Source organism: Diplotaxodon limnothrissa, linkage group LG20 (genome assembly GCF_057381915.1).
Source record: "Diplotaxodon limnothrissa isolate DT_005_m linkage group LG20, D_limnothrissa_male_GT1.1, whole genome shotgun sequence".
Taxonomy (NCBI): Eukaryota; Metazoa; Chordata; class Actinopteri; order Cichliformes; family Cichlidae; genus Diplotaxodon; species Diplotaxodon limnothrissa.
In genome coordinates, this window is record NC_140615.1 from 10,547,874 (window position 1) to 10,566,366 (window position 18,493).

The 18,493-nt window shown below is 43.0% G+C and overlaps 1 protein-coding gene across 1 annotated transcript in view; it reads left to right on the top strand.

Moving 5' to 3' along the window:
* The window catches only part of mtcl2 (microtubule crosslinking factor 2), an 83,487-nt gene extending 66,300 nt beyond the window's left edge, over positions 1-17,187 (top strand). Inside the window, exons 11-24 of the mRNA XM_085344279.1 lie at positions 886-1,023; positions 3,442-3,555; positions 3,707-3,937; positions 4,151-4,267; positions 4,348-4,515; positions 8,847-8,999; positions 9,688-9,804; positions 11,293-11,357; positions 11,480-11,642; positions 11,792-12,388; positions 12,509-12,776; positions 13,234-13,452; positions 14,525-14,955; positions 15,227-17,187. Coding sequence (XP_085200405.1) covers positions 886-1,023; positions 3,442-3,555; positions 3,707-3,937; positions 4,151-4,267; positions 4,348-4,515; positions 8,847-8,999; positions 9,688-9,804; positions 11,293-11,357; positions 11,480-11,642; positions 11,792-12,388; positions 12,509-12,776; positions 13,234-13,452; positions 14,525-14,955; positions 15,227-15,361 — 2,916 coding nt within the window. The 3' untranslated portion in view covers positions 15,362-17,187. The remainder of the gene's footprint in view (positions 1-885; positions 1,024-3,441; positions 3,556-3,706; positions 3,938-4,150; positions 4,268-4,347; positions 4,516-8,846; positions 9,000-9,687; positions 9,805-11,292; positions 11,358-11,479; positions 11,643-11,791; positions 12,389-12,508; positions 12,777-13,233; positions 13,453-14,524; positions 14,956-15,226) is intronic.
* Positions 17,188-18,493: the final 1,306 nt, after the last annotated feature.

Here is an 18,493-nt window from a genome sequence, read left to right on the forward strand (position 1 = left end):
TAGTAAAATGCAATGTTTAGACTCCATTAGAGGCCAATTCTGAGTTCCAACCCCCCTCCGATCTCCCTTTTCCTCCCTCTCTCCCCTCTTTCTCTCTGCACGGGCACCATATCCGATCGATTTCTGCACTTGACCTCACCCTTCCCCACCTTTCCTCAAACCTTCTTTTTGCCACTGCTCCACACATCCTCACATAACTTCCTCACCCGTCCTCTTCCTCGCACCCCTCACATCCCTTTCTTCCAACTCCTTTCACATCTTGCATCAAAACCCGTTTTTCCTCCTCCTCACCTTGTTGCCCCTCCGCTCTGACCTTTCATCCTAACTGCCTTACTCCTTCTCTTCTCCTCCCATTCGTCTTTTTCTCCCCTCTCTCCTTCTCCGTTTCCTCCTCTCCCTCCCATTGCTGTTTTTACCCCCGTCTCTCCATCCTTCATGCTCTTCTGCGTCCCGTTACCTTCCCTCTGTCGTGCCCCCTCAGCCGTTCATTCTACCCTCCATCCTCCTCTTCTTTCTCTTCTCCACTCTTTCCTTCTCTTCTCTGACCAAGCTCTTTTTCCTCTACATCCTCTTCTTTGTCTTGTGAGGCCCATAAGTCATTATTTGTTCTGTTTTTTTGTTTAGTTTTTATGTAATATTGTCACATTGATAGGAGCCATTTTGGTTGTATTGTTTTTTCTTATTGTTGTATTTGTTTGTCCTGCTTTCTGTCATTTCCTCTGTTTTGCTTGTTTTTGTTTTTGTTTGTTTGTTTGTTTGGGTTTTTTTACTCCACAATTCCTCCTCCCCCATCTCTCCCTCTCTCTCTCTCCCTCTCTCTCTCCTCTATGATTCTTTTCTGTTTGTTTTCTTTTTCTTCATTAACTTGCCCATGCATGCATGCAGCAGCCTGATTTTAGGGACCAGTTGGAGCCAGAAGCAAATGATGAAACCGAGGAGAACAGCCAATCAGACAGCAACGAGTTGCAAAATCAGGAAACCATCCAGCTGCAACATGAGGAGAAGGAGACAGATGGTGCAAAGGTGAGAGGCTCAAAAGCACAATCCGTGACATTGTGACATGCACAAAGATGCGCAGGAGGCCTGAAATTTCAGAGCTGGTCCATCTCGCGGCTGACAGCTAACACAGTTACTTAGAGCCTGGAACCAGTGCTTTAATATCAGATTTCTTACTCTCTTTTAACACTGAGTATTAATATTTATTTATCACTGAATATGTTTGTTATGTGATTGGATTTTCCACATGCGTGGGTGTACGAGGACATACTGTAGCCTGAGGTTACTGGTGCCTTACATTTGTAGCAACCTCACGCTAACAACACAGTGTTGTAAACAAACAGTGACTTCACTGTCAGCCGGGGTACTGACAGGAAGACCTTTGTCTGGTTGACTTTTTGGTGGTGTGTTTCCGTGATAAGCAAGCCTGTGTGTGTTTGCCTCTTTATCTAAGGGGGGGACTAAAATAGAATGACGGAAAAATATTGAATGCCAAATAGTAAAAATAGAGTAGAGCAGTGACAAAGCATGGGGAGAAGCCAGCATTCAGCAGAAACATGCAGTACAGTGCAAAAGTCTCGAGCCACCCCCTCGTTTCTTGAGGTCTTTTTTTGCTGCTTTCACAATAATAGTGTCTTATGGAGCGATTCATCCAAATGTAAACATTTTAGTTCAAACTGACATCAGTATCTATAAATGAGACAGAGAGATATTACAGTGACTGTCTACAGCCATCTGTAAAACACAGTAGGGGTGCTGTCATGGTTTGGTGCAGCATTTTAATCAGTGGTGTTGTCATAAGATTGTCAACACAGAAAAGTACCACCAGATTTTATCCGCCACGCAATATCATCTGGAAAGTGGCTGATTAGCAAAAGCTTCATTTTTCCACATGACAATGACTCCAAACACACTGAGAATGAAGTAAAAGTATATCAACAGGATACCTGATCATACAATAGACCTCAGTGTTATTGAAGCATGCAAGATCATTTTGACAGAGAACAAAAAGCAGCCAACATCCAAAGAAGAGCTTTAAGAACTTTACTTTCAGTAAATCGCTGCTCCCATTTCCAAATATAAAATATAAAACATGACCGATGGGTCAGGACTTTTGTACTGTACTGCATGCTGTACAATAATAAATGGCACTGTTTATATTGTACAGGCAGTGGAGCTGGGTTTGTTGTCTTTATACTAAGCTAAGCTAGCCAAAAATAGTTTCACTGTTTGTGCATAGCATAAAGATTAGACAGCTGGATGAAGCAGTAAGAATGGCTCTGACCAAAAAATATATTAAAAAAAATCACCTATTAGCATTCAGGAATTAGCCTTTTTTTCACCTGAATACTCTGACTTTTAACTCAGTTACATTTATATAGCGCCAGTTCGCAACAAAAGTCACCTCAAGGCTGTTAATACTATGGGGGAAATACCCTACTGTATTAGAGAAAAAACCCCATCAATTAGATGATCTCCTATGAGCAAGCACTTGGCAACAGTGGGAAGATAGATTTACCGGTACCTGGTTTATTGCCATCACACATGAGGTCACACCATCAGGGGACTTAAGTCAGTGACTTAAGGCACAGCTGCTGGTGATCAAGAATTGTAAAACCCTAATAACATGCTGCTTTTATATTATGGTTTTCAGCCGATTAAACAAGGCACATCATCCAGTTATTATGAGAGTGGAACTGATCCCACAAATAAAGAGAGGCTCTTAAAAGGCTAATAAATACTTGGAAAACTCTTTTTAGCATTGTATTCCAATTCAAATCACCATATTTAAAAGCATAAAAGTGTGATGAGTTATTGAAATTATTCCCAAACCTCGATACAAGATTTGCTCTGCTATTATCAGCCTCTGATGCTGTAGCGCATTTTCCGTGGGTAGCTGCCACCTTTTCAGAGTGAGTGAGTGAGTCACTGTTGGAACAGAGTTTCTGAGTAGTTTTTCTAGCTGAAGGTGAAGGCCGGGTGGTGCCCCTGATGGAGGGTGATGGAGGGCGGAAGCTGAGCCCAGTGGAGGGTGAAACAGGACATTAAGGGTACAGAAGCAGGTCGATGGATCGCACTCACTCAGCAGCCAAATGAGGCATGGGGCGAGCATGAGATCAAGCCAGTGTGTGTGTGTGTGTAGGCTTACAGCAGCTCGCCACAGTTGATGTGTGATTTAAAGGCTGTTGTATCACAAACCTACCGTAATATGGATTAGGATACTCACTCTTGGCTGTTTCTTACTTTTTTCCATTTGCTTTCTTGACCACTTACCTCCCATTACGGTGTCCGTTTATCTTATTCATCATCCTTCTCTTTGATTGCTTACTTTCATCTGTTATCCTACCAACATGTTTCCCTTTCAACTGCGATTGCCATTCCTTTGTTTGTTTTCCCCTGCCTCCTTTAACGCCTCCTCACTCTTCTGTCCCGTCTTCCATGCAGCTCAGCGATCTTCAGGTTCGGCTCTCAGAAGCGGAGGAGTCGGTTCGAGGAACTCAGGAGGATCTGAAAAAAGAGAGGCAGGGTCATAAAGAAATTGCTGTTAAACTCACACAGGTCAGTTTGCACCCTTGAATACAATTGATTGTCTCAGTGATCTGTTCTGACTGGATCTAAAGATTTAACAAATTATTTAGGTGTTTTAAGAGAATGAATAGGCATTTGGTGACTGCTTGGGCTACTGTGTGTTTACTGTTGTTTCTCTTAGCTCCAGGAGGAGCATCAGAAAGCCATGCTCCGACGAGACTTCCAGCTACAGAGTCTGGGTCTCCAGGCGCGGCTTCAGAAGAAGTTGTGGTGCCAGGAGAGGACTCTGCTGGTCCAGGAGTCGCAGCACCTCAAACAGGCCCTTTTACTGCTCAGCCTCAAACTACGCTGCTTCCTCAAACAGTGGAGGCTTGGCTGCAAGAAAGACACAGAGTGGAAGGACGTCCTGGAGGTACGAGGGAGTGGAAACTGCAATCTGTGGAAGCCGGTCCATAGTTCAGTTTGCCGTTGTTTTGAGCAGAAACATTTATTTATATGAAGCTTGTCTGTGTGTAATTCTACTTTTTCTTTAAAATGTCCAAGCTTCAAGATTTAGCTTCAGGTTCCCTCTAAAATACTGGAATATGTGATCTCAGATGCTGCTGTTCTGTGATTGGTTCTTTAGATAAACAGCCTGAAAGATCTCTACCTGCTACTGGAAGAGGAGAACCTGCCGAGCCCTACCCACCAGACTGACAAGAGAGCTCCTGCAGACGAACAGCCACTCAGCCCGACTATAAAGGTCGGACAAGTGAAGCTCGTGCACACGCGCACACGCATGCTCGCACACGCTTACGTGGATTACTTGTGTTTCCCTTGCAGTCGAGCGCTGTGAGCAGCACTTTGGCAGACCTAAAGGTCGCGCTGCAGGACCTAAGCGGAGAGTTGCGACAAGAGAGACAAGGCTCACAGGAACTCACTCAACAGTTCGCAAAGGCCAAGGCATCATGGGAAGTGGAGAGGACCGAACTAAAGAGCCTCATAACACAGGTAAGGAGGAAGAAGTGCTGCTGCTGTAAAGAAGTTTCCAAACTGATCATTAGGACGCTAAACAAAAACGTGTTAATGAGGTCCAGTAATACAGAAAATGCATCGTAACGGTTCAATTTTCCTGTCCTGTAAACAGCTGGTTTAATTTCTACTGCTTGGAGTGCAAATTAGACAGATGTTGGCGTTTAACAGTCATGAGCTATTCATGCTCAGACTGTTGAGTAGAGCGAAAAGAATACTGAGCAAGGAAAAAAGTAGTGCAAGTATTAGGTGTAGGTGAAATGCCCCCAGGTCAAAATGAACTACTTCTAAATCTGAGTGATTTCTGTCACAAGCATTTTGTATAACCATACTGTACACCAGCTGGGCCACGTGTTGCTTTGAAGTGTCCGATAGTCTTTTTGACAAGTGGTTTTTAAAATTAATGGCATCCTAAGGGTTCAATTTCATCTTCTCCATCTGTCGCATGTTTTGTGTTTGTCCATTTGAGCTTTTTATCCCCCACCCCACCTCCCCCCTCCTGTGCCTTTCTGTCTTGTCTACAGGCAGTAAGTAATGGTTTTAATGTCTCCTCCCCCTTCTCCTCTCTCATTGTCTCTCCGTCTATCTCATAACAGCAGTCGAGGCGGTAATATTGTTAATTAACAGCCTCTGAGATAGAACGTTGGCTGTGTGTTACCGCCCAGTAATTGAGACGGAAAGAGAAGGAAGAGAGATAAATGAGAGGAGACGGAGAGGCCTCTTAATGTTAAGCAATTAAATGGTGAATGGTCCGTGCTTATATAGCGACTTTTAACCTTAGCTAGGTTCTACAAAGCACTTTACACACGGACACATCTGTCATGCTCTGGCCCACAGAGGACGATTACTATTATTTTGGTCCTGATCTAAGTTTGCAAAAACATATTTTCTATGTCCCGATGCATGTGGTAATTGCTACCCGGTTATAAGTTAAATTGTAAACGGTCATTAAATTACAAATACAGTTTGGAAATAAAGTCCATCACACGTGCAGTTTTCTGTTAGAACCTATAAAAGCACACGGTGATTTCAAAGGCATCTACAGAAAAGCACCAAACTCCACATTTGACCTGAAATGAGATTAAAATAATGCTTGATTTGGTCCCCGTTTGTAAAGAAACAAAAGAATCCAAACAAAGACCGATGGAGGCATCAATCATTGTCATGATGAGAGAGATTCAGGTCTTGCGCTGGTGTCCAAGTCCTCTGATTGGCAGCTGGAGATGAGAGCACTGTGACGTAGATGCAGGTTGCTTCCCAAGAACAAATTTACTGACACACGATTGCTGCCTTAATCAAAGATTGACTCCACCTGGCTGTGATTCATTACGGGTGAGGCAATTTATTGCATTGCCAAAGCATGCGCACACTTAAGAAACATTTATTGCATCTGAACATTTTCCACCTTATCACAAATGTTCTCAGAATGACAAACGAACATCTGTGCTACACATTTACACCCTTATTCCCCTTCCTGCCCTTTACAAACAAAGTATGTGTTACCCTGGCTGAGATGCCACAGCTGGAACCAATCTCTCCTCAGCCAGCAACACACACTGTAAAGTATGCCATCAATTTGGCTTGCATGTGTGTGAGTGTGAGTGTGTGTGCGCACATTCAGCACCTAGTCGACCACATCATTGCCAAGGCTTCCTGGCAACACGTAGTGAATCCTCCAGCTGTTGCTTCATTGGACGAGTCAAGTCAATTTCAAACTCCGTCCTATCTGTCAAACAGCTTTACTGCGAATTAGCTTCGCCATTCAGCGTCAATACACAAACACTGTCAGCGAGGTAGAAAGCATATGCAGAACCCCGAAAGCATGCAGGACAACGCCGTCTCGTTTAGTTTTTTTCTTAATCACTCATCCGTAATGACTGACTGTAGGGCACGTTATGAACACCTGCGATCTCCGTGATGACAGAGTGCACAGCGGGAAGCACTGATCGCTCGTTCATCAAATCTGTTGAGTTCCCTTCGCTCTTGCCACTCAAAAGCAGGTGCAACTCATAAGTAAAAGACAAACTGTTTTTTGTTTTTTTTAAATAAGACATCCCCTTAGCTGATCTGTCTAAAACAAGTCAGTGTAGCTCCTCCTACTTTAAAGCCCCACCCCCAAGGCAGATTTATTTTTGCAGTCAGAGGGTTTGAATAGCACATGCTCACAGACATCACGTAGAGCCAAGAAAAGAAAAGAACTGTCTGAAATATAACTGAGAGCAGTCTGAAGCCTGAGCTTTTGGCTTTTAGGCATTACTTATTCTTATTACAGAATCTGACATCAGTATATGTAATTACGGCCATATTTATATGAGCTTAGAATTCGGTAGAAAAGCATAATAGGTACAAAGGTCTGGTTTGATTCAAGCAACAAGAGCTGTTTGGTGGAGAGGCTTCTTTGCTTTGTTTCCATGAGTGATGTCAAACAGTCCACAGAGACATCAGTTAGTTTAACAGCTGGTGGCTGGTATAGGATAAAGGTAATTATTAACAGATAACTTTGCTGTTTAGTAAATATGGAAATAGCACATATATACACAGTGAGGCCATTGTTGTATTTCTGAAAATATTTGCTTCTATGAGCAGTTACACATGTTCAGACTGAATATTAAGTGGGAAAAAAAAATTGAATAAAACTGCTCAAAAGCCGCATGATGAATGTGTGAAATGTGAAGGTAAACAATCTTATACCCAAAACGATTCTTTACACATGATCTGAAGTATTTTGGGGGATTCTGGTTAATAAACCACGATGTAGTGATTTACACATTTGCCTACCAAGCAGAACATATGTGGTTTGATCCTGGGAGGAGGCACTGATCCCTCTGGGGCTGCATCTGGTCTAAAAAATAAATAAATGAAATCTTCTAAATCAAACATGCAGAGCTACCGGCTGTGCGGATCCCTTGTGAATAAAGGAGAGAGCAGCTCTCTCATCCAACTCTGCTGTTTCATTATTAAAGTTTTAGCTGAATAAATTGAATTTGCTAACTTGTGGGTAACGAGTCATGAACCAGATGGCTCTGATGCACCAGTAAATGCCAGTCATCCTGTGAAATAGCCTCCCCCTCACCGCCTCAGTAGTAAACCTCGTTAAGACGTGGGGCTCGTTAGGCCGTCTTCATCATTAACAAGAAATACTACTTTGCGTTGGAGACATGGAGTTGGGCTTAGCATGTGCGATGGCCTGACAGTTCCATTAGCACCATAAACGGATGAATCGAAGGAGGATTGATAGGTCCGGAGATGTGTGGGTGGGTGCGTTTTGTGTGTGCGCCTGTATGTCAAACTGATGGGACCGGCAGTGTGGTGAGCTATGAGGCTCAGACAGAGAAAAAGAAGAAGCAGGACTGCTCATAAAAATTTCAAGCTATCCCACCTACAGGCTCCGTGACAGAAGGCCAGATTTATGGAGAGTGAAAAAAGGGGTGGTAGAGCTCAAAATAGAGGGTGAGAAAGCTGTGGAGAGAGGGAGAAGAGGTGAGGCAGACGGGGAGTGGGGTGAGAAAGCTTTAGAGAGGAGGAGAGAATGAATAGCGGGGAGGAATTCTGACAGAAGCGATGGCAACGGGGAAATAGAGGTGGATGAAACATGGAGACACGCTGGAACTTCCCAATTGCAAATCTCAGTGTGGTCAAAATGAGTCACAGTTTGAATCTTGACAAAGACCATTAACTGCGTGTGTTACAAAGTTTGAACTCGGGGAAGCAGCAGACTATCGTCATTTTCAGTGTTTCCAGCTTACTAGAAACAGCTTCTTCTTGGTGAATCACTGACAGGATCATGGGTGCCCAGAGCTCACAGATGCATGTGGGGAGCAAAGGCTGGCCCATGTGGTCCCATCCAACAGATGAGCCACTGTAGCTCAAATCACCAAAAAAGAGGTTTTGATAGAAAGCTGTCAAAATACACAGTGCATCACAGTTAGTTGTTTATGGGTCTGCATGACCACAGGCCAGTCAAGGTGCCCATACTGACCTCTTTTTACTGCCGAAAGCACCAACAATGGGCGGAACCGGACCACGGCACAATGGAATAAGGTGATCTGGTCTGATCAAGCAAATTTTCTTTTACATCAGATAGCTGCTTTGCCATGCTTGCCTGGTGAACATCTGGCACCATGATGCACTATGGGAAGAAGGCAAGCTATCAGAAAATCCCAGCGTAGTCGGGATGGAGTGTTGAACGGATCTGGAGTGTATTGTTACTGAGAAAAGGAGTAGTCACCATTGCCATTTTATTATTTCCCTGAACTTTGAGGAAAATCAGTATATTTTGGTGCTTACTATGTCTCCCTCTGACTTTCCAGCTCGAGACCAAAGCCAGCAAATCAGCAACAGCCATGTCCTCCACTGACGCACTGGACCCTCCAGACCTAAAGGTGGCACTGAAGAGGGAACGCGAAGAACATCAGCATCTGCTGGCTGAATCCTACGCAGCAGTGATGGACCTAACTAAACAGGTAATGCCTGAGAAAATTGTTGAGTGATGGTTAATTTTAAATAAAGGACTACAAGAAAAATATTGGATGTAACCTCAGCTATATGACTATGATTAGCCTCCTGACAGACTTCATCATTGGCTCTGATTCAGTCCCTGATTGCTTTGGCTCAACCACTCCTTTCACTTGTATCTCTTCCTTGCAGGGAGATTGAGAGATGCAGCCCTACGAAATGCAAACGTTCTTATTTAGATGAATAAATATGGATAATTATTAGTAGTGTTATTACATCATTTAATTTTCCATTTAATATTCCTTTTGTTTTCTTTCTAACTGGTGTACGGATCAGTGTTATTTGTTATTTCCTCTGAAATTTACTTAGTTGCTTTATTGCTTTATCTGCACAGTAATACACAAATGCACAGCACAGCTGCTGTGAGTGTGTGCATGTTAAATATAATCTATACAGCTACTTTCGTATGCAAAGTCGGTGACCAAGTTAGGTTGCAAAGTAAAAGGCAAATGGTAATGGTAAATGGACTGGTTCTTATATAGCACTTTTCTTCTCTGTCCGAGCACTCAAAGTGCTTTAAAGGCAAGATAATAATAATAGAAGGAGACTTTCACATAATTTCAACATCACATCCAGTTTGTTTCCTCATCCACCTCCTCTCGCCTTTCTCTTTTAACCTACCTGCGGACCAATCAGCTCCAGATCGGTGAGAGGAACTGGGGCAGAGAGAAGCTGGAGCTGCTGGAGAGATTCAGCCAGGAGAGAGCTCAGTGGGAGCAGCGACTGAGAGAGGCAACTGCGCAGCAGGGGAAGGTATGATGGGTGGGCTTGTGTTAGGGAGAAAAATGTCAAAGCTTATCTTGTGATGATAAAATCTAAAAGGACGAAGGTGCGTGTCAGAGATAAGGAGTACACTGATGAAGTATTGATTATTGGTTATTTGTTATTCCGACTTCTCAAAGAACTTCAGTTTTTCTTGCAAGCTTTGCAGCAGCTTAAATGTCTTGTCAGCTCTATTTTTGGTCTCAATGTTTTAAAAAGATGCCTTTCGGAAACTAAGTCGGCTCATTTATGCTGAGCAGGTCACGTTTACCACCGAGGCTTAAAGTTTAGATGACTACATTTGCCATCTTTGGGGTTGTTATTTTTATCTCAGACAAGTTTGGTTGATTCCGACTTTAACCACACAGCTGGTAATGTCATGATGTGAGTAAGGAGAACCCTCACTTGTGTGACTGCCTTGCTGTGGTTGAGCTGAGCTCACCGGGAAAACATAGTCAGTCATATCTGCTGATTATACACCAGCGCAGTGACTGCCAAGCTCCTGCAGCATGTCTGGGAAAGGATGATGAGGGATTGCATCAGTGGTCATTAAAGGTCTTTTCTTCAAACACACAGGCAGAAATTAAAATCCAGACACACAGACAGGAGCCTGTCATCTGTGTTTAGTTTTTTTTGTTTTGCTTTTTTGTTTTTTAGATGTTTAAACTGGTGTGTGCACTCTTTCTTGCTCTCTTTGCTTTCTAACATCCTGGTATTAATTCCTCCTCTACAGCGAGTGATCCTATTTTATTGAAACATGGCGTTTTGGAAAGGACACAACTTGTCTTTTTGTTTTATTCACTCTGCTCCCTGCCTTTGTCTAAATCTCCTCAGTGTGTGTGCACATTTGTGTGTCTGTGTCGCACTCTGTCAAACGCAGACCTCACATGCTTGTGTTACAGTGTCAGAGCTTTCACAGATTTCTGACATTTGGTTTCAGTGCCCCCTTTAGGCCAGTTTCTGTAACGATTACTAGGATTCTTTTTAACATTACATGATAATTAAGTCCTCTTAGAATCACATATTCTATATATTTAGAAATATATTTTGTTTTCCCTGCCTTGCAGCTGAAAGTGAAAATCCACCGGTACATCTGTACAACACATCACCTGCAGAAGTCCTTTTTTCCTTCCTCCCACTGTCTCTCATTTTTATCTTACCCATGGTGTATTAGCTCCTGAGTGTGAGATCACTCCTCAAGTGTAAAACACACTGACTCAGCATTACCTTCTGTGTGTGTGTATGTGTGTTTGGATACACTTTGCCACAGACATATTATACCAGACAAGGTCTCCGCTTTCTCCTGTCAGAATAACCTATTGATGTCTTTTGGGGTGTGAAAAAAAACTATAAATAAAGAATGTTACAGGAATAATTTGTGTAGATGATGCAGGTTATTTAAATGCTAATAAGCTCTTAAAAAAGCAGATCCAGCGAGTTCCTTTTCACTGACAGCCTGGATCTCTTTTCTTCTTAAAGTCAAAGCCACCGAGCGGTGAATCGTCTCCGGACTCAGTCGTTGCTAACGGAACAGGGTCACCAAGGTAACAATAATAGATCAATTTCAGCTAGATCATCAATTTTAGCCCGTTACTCTAGTAATTTTAAAAAAATTATATCAGTGTGTTGTCTTGATAGCTAAGCATAAGTTCTCTTTTCTCATCAGCTCATTGGTGAAAAGGATCAAGTCCACGTTAGAGCTGGAGTGCTCGGAGGTCAACGGAACAGCCAATCAGGGGGAGAAAATACAGCTTGCTGCCCCGCCTCTTTTCATTCCCTCTGATCTGGGCGACAACACCAGAAAAAATTGGACCTGCCTAACCAATGAGGTTAACAGCTTACTTATACAGAGCTACGGATCCATGCAGCTTATAGTATATTATTTACTATATTTACCTAATAATTAGCTGTATATATTGTAATGTTTTAGCCAAGTAAGTAGAAAGTTGTCTTATTATTCTCTTGTCTCTTGTTTCAGACCCCTAAGATCATTGACACCTGTAAAACATGGGATGGTCCCAGCGGCTCCTGCAGTCGAGTAGGATCACAGCTGGACTTGGAGCCTGTGCAGAGGAGCTACACTGCTCCAGACCGCACTGGCATCCGGATCTACTACAGCCCTCCCACCGTGAGACGCACTGATCACTGGAGAAGGAACCAGGAGGCCGAAGAGCCAGAGCACACTCAGAACGGGAGCTTCTTGCTGGAGGTGAATGGCTCAGATGCCGGCGTAGCTGCAGTGGAAACCCTGGACATTCAGCGTCAACCTGCATCCTCCTTTTCGTCCTCCTATGAGCAGTGGCTGAGCTCCCTGTCCAACCAGCACAGGGAGCTGTTGGAGAGCAGAAGCAGCTGTATTGCCAGATCGATGCCCAGCGTCATCAGTAACACTGTTAGCGGCTCGGCTAACAATGTGGTTGATGGGATGTCGCCCTCTTCTCCTTATCACACCCTGGAGATCGGAGAGATTTCAGCCAATTTAAGTGACGACATGAAGGAAATGACCAACTGTGTTCGACAGGCCATTCGCTCTTCATCTTTGGAGAGAAAATCTGGCAAGGAACCTGGGAGTCAGGTAATGCTTTTTATTAAGGTTCTCAGTTAGTTATTAAAAGGAAAACAAGTTTGTTTTTTGATTCCAATAGGGGTTCACTTTTTTGCTTGTTATCAATAAATATTTATTTTCTCCACACAGGCAGTCGCTGTGTCCACCAGGTCCACACAGACTGCAACCCAATACGTCAGCATTGGTCTTCAAACTGAGAACCTTCCCAGCAGCAGAGGCACCGGGTTACATTCCAAAGTCTGGTCTCCTCGTCCCTCTTCAGGAGCCACTTCCTCTTTGGCATCCGCAAGAACTCGGCAGATATCCACATCACTCGATAAAGTTCACAGCCGCATCGAGAGGCCGTGCTGCTCGCCCAAATACGGATCACCAAAACTACAACGCAGAGTGTCTTCTGGTAAATTTGTTTTATGATTATTAATGTCCATCCATCCATCTTCTTATCCGGGTCGCAGGGGCAGCAGCCCAGACCTCCCTCTACCTAGCCACCTCCTCCAGCTTGTCCAGGGGAACACCAAGGCGTTCCCAGGCCTGCCGAGAGATATAATCTCTACAGCGTGTCTTGGGTCTGCACTGGGTCCTCCTCCCAGTGGGACATGCCCGGAACACCTCACCCAAGAGGCGCCCAGGAGGCCCGAACCACCTCAACTGGCTCCTTTGGATGTGAAGGAGCAGCGGCTCTACTCTGAGCCCCTCCCGAATGGCCGAACTTCTCACCCTATCTCTAAGGGAGACGCCAGCCACCCTTCGGAGGAAGCCCATTTCCGCCGCTTGTATCCAGGATCTGATGATGATGATTATTTATGTATACTTTTCAAGTTTTGAGATGACTAACATTGTTGCCTTGTTTTTAGGCTCTACCTCCAGACTGAATGAGGCTTCCTCCTCCAGAGACCGCAGCCTATGGAGCCTCCAGCAGAGACCCATTGGTGGTGGTGGAGGCTCAGCCTGGGCTCGCTCCACCACCACCCGAGACAGCCCCGTCTTGAGCGGCCTCACTGATGGCCTCTCCAGCCTATTCAGTGTTGTGGAACACACTGGGAGCACAGAGTCCCTGTGGAGGGGTGACGTAGGTAAGCGCTTAACAAACCTACACATACTGTACATCAACTCTGTGATGGTCAGAAGTATTAAGTGCCAATAAAAACAGTCACTTTTAAAAAAAATGACACAGGGTTATGTAGTCTTGTTAACTTTTAGTTTTACTGTAAAACCAAATTAATACAGTTTTGTGAACAGATTGAGATGTCAGAGAACCAGCTGGTTGCTAAGCTGCATCAAAAGATATTTTAATTCTTTCACAGTAGAAAAAGCACAAATGAGAAATAGTAAGAGTAAACTCTGCTAACATGAGTGCAGTTTTAAATTTTTTTACCTTTTTTTTATTTTTTGCCTTTTTTTTCCTCGTCACTTGTTACATCATACATTATCTCAGGGAAATTTACACAGAAACACTTTACAATATAACAATAGAGAGAAATGCTCCAGTTGCCATTAAGCAAATACTTGGCAACAGTGGCAAAGAAAAACTCCCTTTTAACAGGAAGAAGCTTCTCGCTCAAGGAGGGGAGCCATATATTTTGAAAGACTGATATTTTGAATCATAAGTACGTAACACTCAGTCCATAAAAACATCTGTTAAGTTAGAACTTAACTCCCTCAAAGCCTAGTTATTCAGAGAAGGCGTGTATTTGCTAACAGCAAACGTTTTAAAGAGCAGCTTCTTCTCAGAACTTTCCCAGCTAACATTTCCGCTGTACGGAAAGTCCCAAACCGAGCTGCTTCCCTTGTAGGTCTCCTTCTTATCTAAAGTGAGCACATGAGCATACTGTAGCTTGTTAAAAAGTAACTCAGCAAACATCCACTGCAGGAAAGAGGCAAGATAGACAATAGTCACCTGTACCAGTAACAATATGCAAGGAAGGAAAACCTCAAGTGTGAAACATGAACCTTCTATGTCTAGGAAGAGATGTTAACGTTTGTATAAATGTATTACTAGAAAGGAAAAGGAGTGCACAAACTTTTGTTGTGAGTAGTAATTCCTGCTCATCACATCTTGAAAATGTTTTTAATATCAAGCACGCTTCTAGCTATCAGCTGATCCTGTTTAGTGCCATACCCATTGTTGATCTCACTTTGCGTCAGGACCAAGCCAGACTGCTAGCCCAGCTCGGCACCTTCCTGCCGCAGGAAAACCCTCGGGGGTGGCGGTGTGTGGATCAGACCCCAGTTCTCAGCGGTACGGTGGCGTGGTCCAGGAATTCTTCAGGAATGTCTGCAGCAGCCGTAGCCCTGGAGGAGCCCCCCTGTCTGGGGAAAGCGCCCAAAGAGAATCTCTTGGCAACCTTGGAAGTTTGGGTGTCTTCAGCAGCGTTGATGAGCCCAAGCCAGAGTGCGTGTCAATGGCTGTTGGGGGACTTGGCACGCTGGCTGGGTTGGGTGGAGGCAACGACAGCGTGACCAGAATCGTTAATAAGAGGTTTATGAGACAGACAGCTGGGGAGGAGATGATCAGCATCATGGGAGGAGGCAAGGAAACCGTGAGCAACGCCGTTGCTACTGGATCAGGGACAGAGGTGAGGTTCATGTAGGATACCTTGGTGTTGCTTGTTTTAGACCAATAATAAAAGCTCAAAGTTTCAATGCTGTTTTTTTCTTCTTCGTTTAATTTCCAAACCCCAATATTTTTTTCGGAAACATGCAATCGACACAAGGCTAAATTGGCCTCGGTACAGTTTTAACACTTTAGCTTAATTAAAAACTGTACACAGCATGCAACAGGAAAAACATTCATACCGCCATGTTTGGAGAAATAACACTTCCATTTCCAATCTTTCCATTTCCCAGGATGCACCCTGCGACTGCGCTGCCCAGTCTGCCTGCTTTGCCAGACCATCAAGAGCATCCACTCGTCACTGCAAGCACCGTCCACAAGAGTCTTTGCCTACAACAGAGGAGAAGGCAGACACCAACAACGAGTGACAACACTACTGCCGCACGCATACGTACAGAAAGCAAACAACGATTCTTCACAGACGCTACTGCCATGAAAACACTCACTGTTGTCACATCACACACCCCTAAAACCTGCCATGTAGGCACACTGCCAAACGTAACACACACACTGATAGCACACTGCATAGACTGCTGAAAAAAACCTACTGCCACATGCGCATAAAAGAAATCACACAAACACACCGAGCAATGCATCAGTTGTCTTGGACTGTACCATTCTAATGCCAAGGACAGGGGGACTAAAACTCCTAATCAGATCTAAACAATACAAGCTACCAGCAGAGCAGAAAAGACACATGCTTTCATACATAACAGAACTAACAATGACCTAAAGAGACGCTACAAAATAAAACAAAGATGTCAGGACTGGAGCTACTAAACACCCCATCAGATTTGCACAATGACAGGTACTACAACAGAATGGAAGATCCAACTTGATGACATCAACCTGCCACCTTGCTGTTGAGCAAGCAGCCATTAAGATATAAAAACAATCAAGGTTAAGAAAATATGGAATGAAAGTGCGGATGTTTCTGTAGGAGACATACAACCATAGACAAGATATTCTTCACAGAGATATTCTGCATAACTCTGAAACCATCAATCTCCGAGATGCAATCTGGTTAAGAGCTGTGATTTCTCCAGAGATGGTACCTGCAGAGACAGTTACTCACCGAACCTTGTCATAAACACATGAAATTATCCCGCTTAGATTGATTAGCACGGTAACATTCCACCAAGTGTCTCCAACATGGATCTAAAAAAATTCTGCATCTGTTTTAAGTCGAGGACTCGTTTACAGCGTTTCCTTCCTAAAGGAAGAACTTAAAGACTGTTAGGCTGCATATCTCAGCATGACTGCACTTATTGCTAGAAACTTCTTGCTATAAGTGATCTCAGAGACGACCTCCTACTATTTTTTGTTTCTTAGCAAACCTAAGCAACAAAAATACTCTTAGGCTTGGTTTCCAAAAGAACTTTGGCCACAAATACGAAGAGATTTTCTGGCATTGTAGCCATAATTTAAACCTCATAGATTAGCGTAGGTTATTCTCCACAGTCCAGTTGGGAAATTATCATTTGGTTTGACTCTTTTTCCGCAGGCAAAAAAAGTGCCTGTTTGTTATTATCGAGATCTACCTTCGCTGATGTCAAGATTCCTCCTTTAACCTACAAGTGATGGTGTGATGAAGACATGGTGTCCAGTCCCACAGCACACTTTCCCAACACATTTCAGTTGGTTACACTAACTGGGGACCATTCCAAAGTCTAAGAGCATGGCATCAGATAGAAATGCACCAATTACAATTGACCTTTTTACACCTATATTCAGAGCTAATAGGCCACAGACGGAGGCAAAACCATCACATTAAATGCATTCCATTTTCCTAGCAAAGCAAATCCAATCCATCCATATACTAACTGCTGGGTTTTGGAAGGAACCTTTCGATAAATCTTTAAAAACGTGATATTGAAGCAGCTTCAACAACAGACTAAAGAATCAGTGAAACAGTGTAGCTGAGCTCAAACTGCTCACTGTCTTTTCTGCATTCCGTTTTTTTATTTGAGGTCATGCTAGATGTGTGTGGCTGTCATGTTTTCTGGTTTATTAGTTCATAAATCCCTTTCTGGTGAAGGGCAGATGTTTTAAAGCACCCTTAACCTCCTTTGCTCTCTGACACACGCCTGCATTGCATTGTAAGGCTGCACTGGTGACGCAGTGTAGAAACCCATACACGTTTTTTAAAAATGTAGCATAAATGCAGTTTTGTAAACAACAAACTCTCAGCAGCACTGACGTTTTTTACTCATCATGAAATAATTTCAAAGATTTGTTTTATTTATTTAGTATTAGATTTTTTAAATTTAAAGATATATTATTAATTTATACATATATCACCTTTTCCCCCCTAACTGACAGTTACAACAATATAAAATATATTTCTGAAGGATATATTCGCATCCTTCATTCGCAACAGAAATATTAAGGAGTGATACTTTTTAGTGGATTGAACATTAGAAAATAATGTAATTTAATCATAAACATATTTGGCAGGGTTTTGAATAACATTTTGTTTTTTTGGCTTTTATCTCTGTTTTTATTTTTTGCCATGTCTTTCTTTTTTCAATCAATAAACAGATATTCAAAGTGCCTGTCAGATCACTTATTAATAGTCAGCTCACACCAAAACTGGACTCTGTTAAAGAAAACTGCAAACCCAGCAGGCCTTTTTTAAATGAATAGGGTTGTTTTTATGCATGTAATTACAATGCATAAAGTACTTAAACAGATGTAAGAGCAGAACTTTTATATCAAGGGTTATCTGCACTGTATGGAGAGTAAATTATTTTTGTTTAGTTATGTTTATTTTTATGGACGTTTTACTGAAATTTTGCCGGTTTCTAGTCTTTCTGTCATGGTGCTACTCAGTTTAAAGTCTGCTCTGGACTTGCTGCCCTTTGACAAGGCAGTCCACTCAGTTTTCTATCCATCTATTCTAACGCATCTCTTTCACTTCGTGTTTGAGCAGTAGACCAGCGTTTCTCGGCTTCTAATGACTCAGCAGTTTAAAATAGGGCATTACACAAACAGTGCGTGTATTTAAATAACACACCGAAGAAAACCCACAGTCTAAATGTTGCTGTCTCCTCTCCAACCCTCACAACTGGTACAAACCCAACTGCATGAAAGCAGGCGCTGCTTCAAAAGCTACGGACCCAATTACCACAAGGCTAGACTGATTTTTTTTTTCCTTTTTAACCACAGCATTACGCAACATGCAGTCCTACCCAAGCAGTCTGATTGGATAAACCACCGAAAATGAATAACCCCGTGCATCCAAGTGGACTGAAAAGTCAAGCCTTTTCGACATTCCGTGACATTTCCGTAATTTAAGGCTTTGCAGGAAGGATGCACTGATAGTGGAAATGTGTGCCAACAGCAATTTTTAGCATAAACGTCTGGCCAACTGCCGATGCTGACTCTTCATTATAAAAGAATAACTGAACTGCTGTAGACCTACTCTCCCTCACGCTGTCATTTTACGTCTATGAAGCACATACAGGAAATGAACTGAATCCTAAAACATATTCTTAATA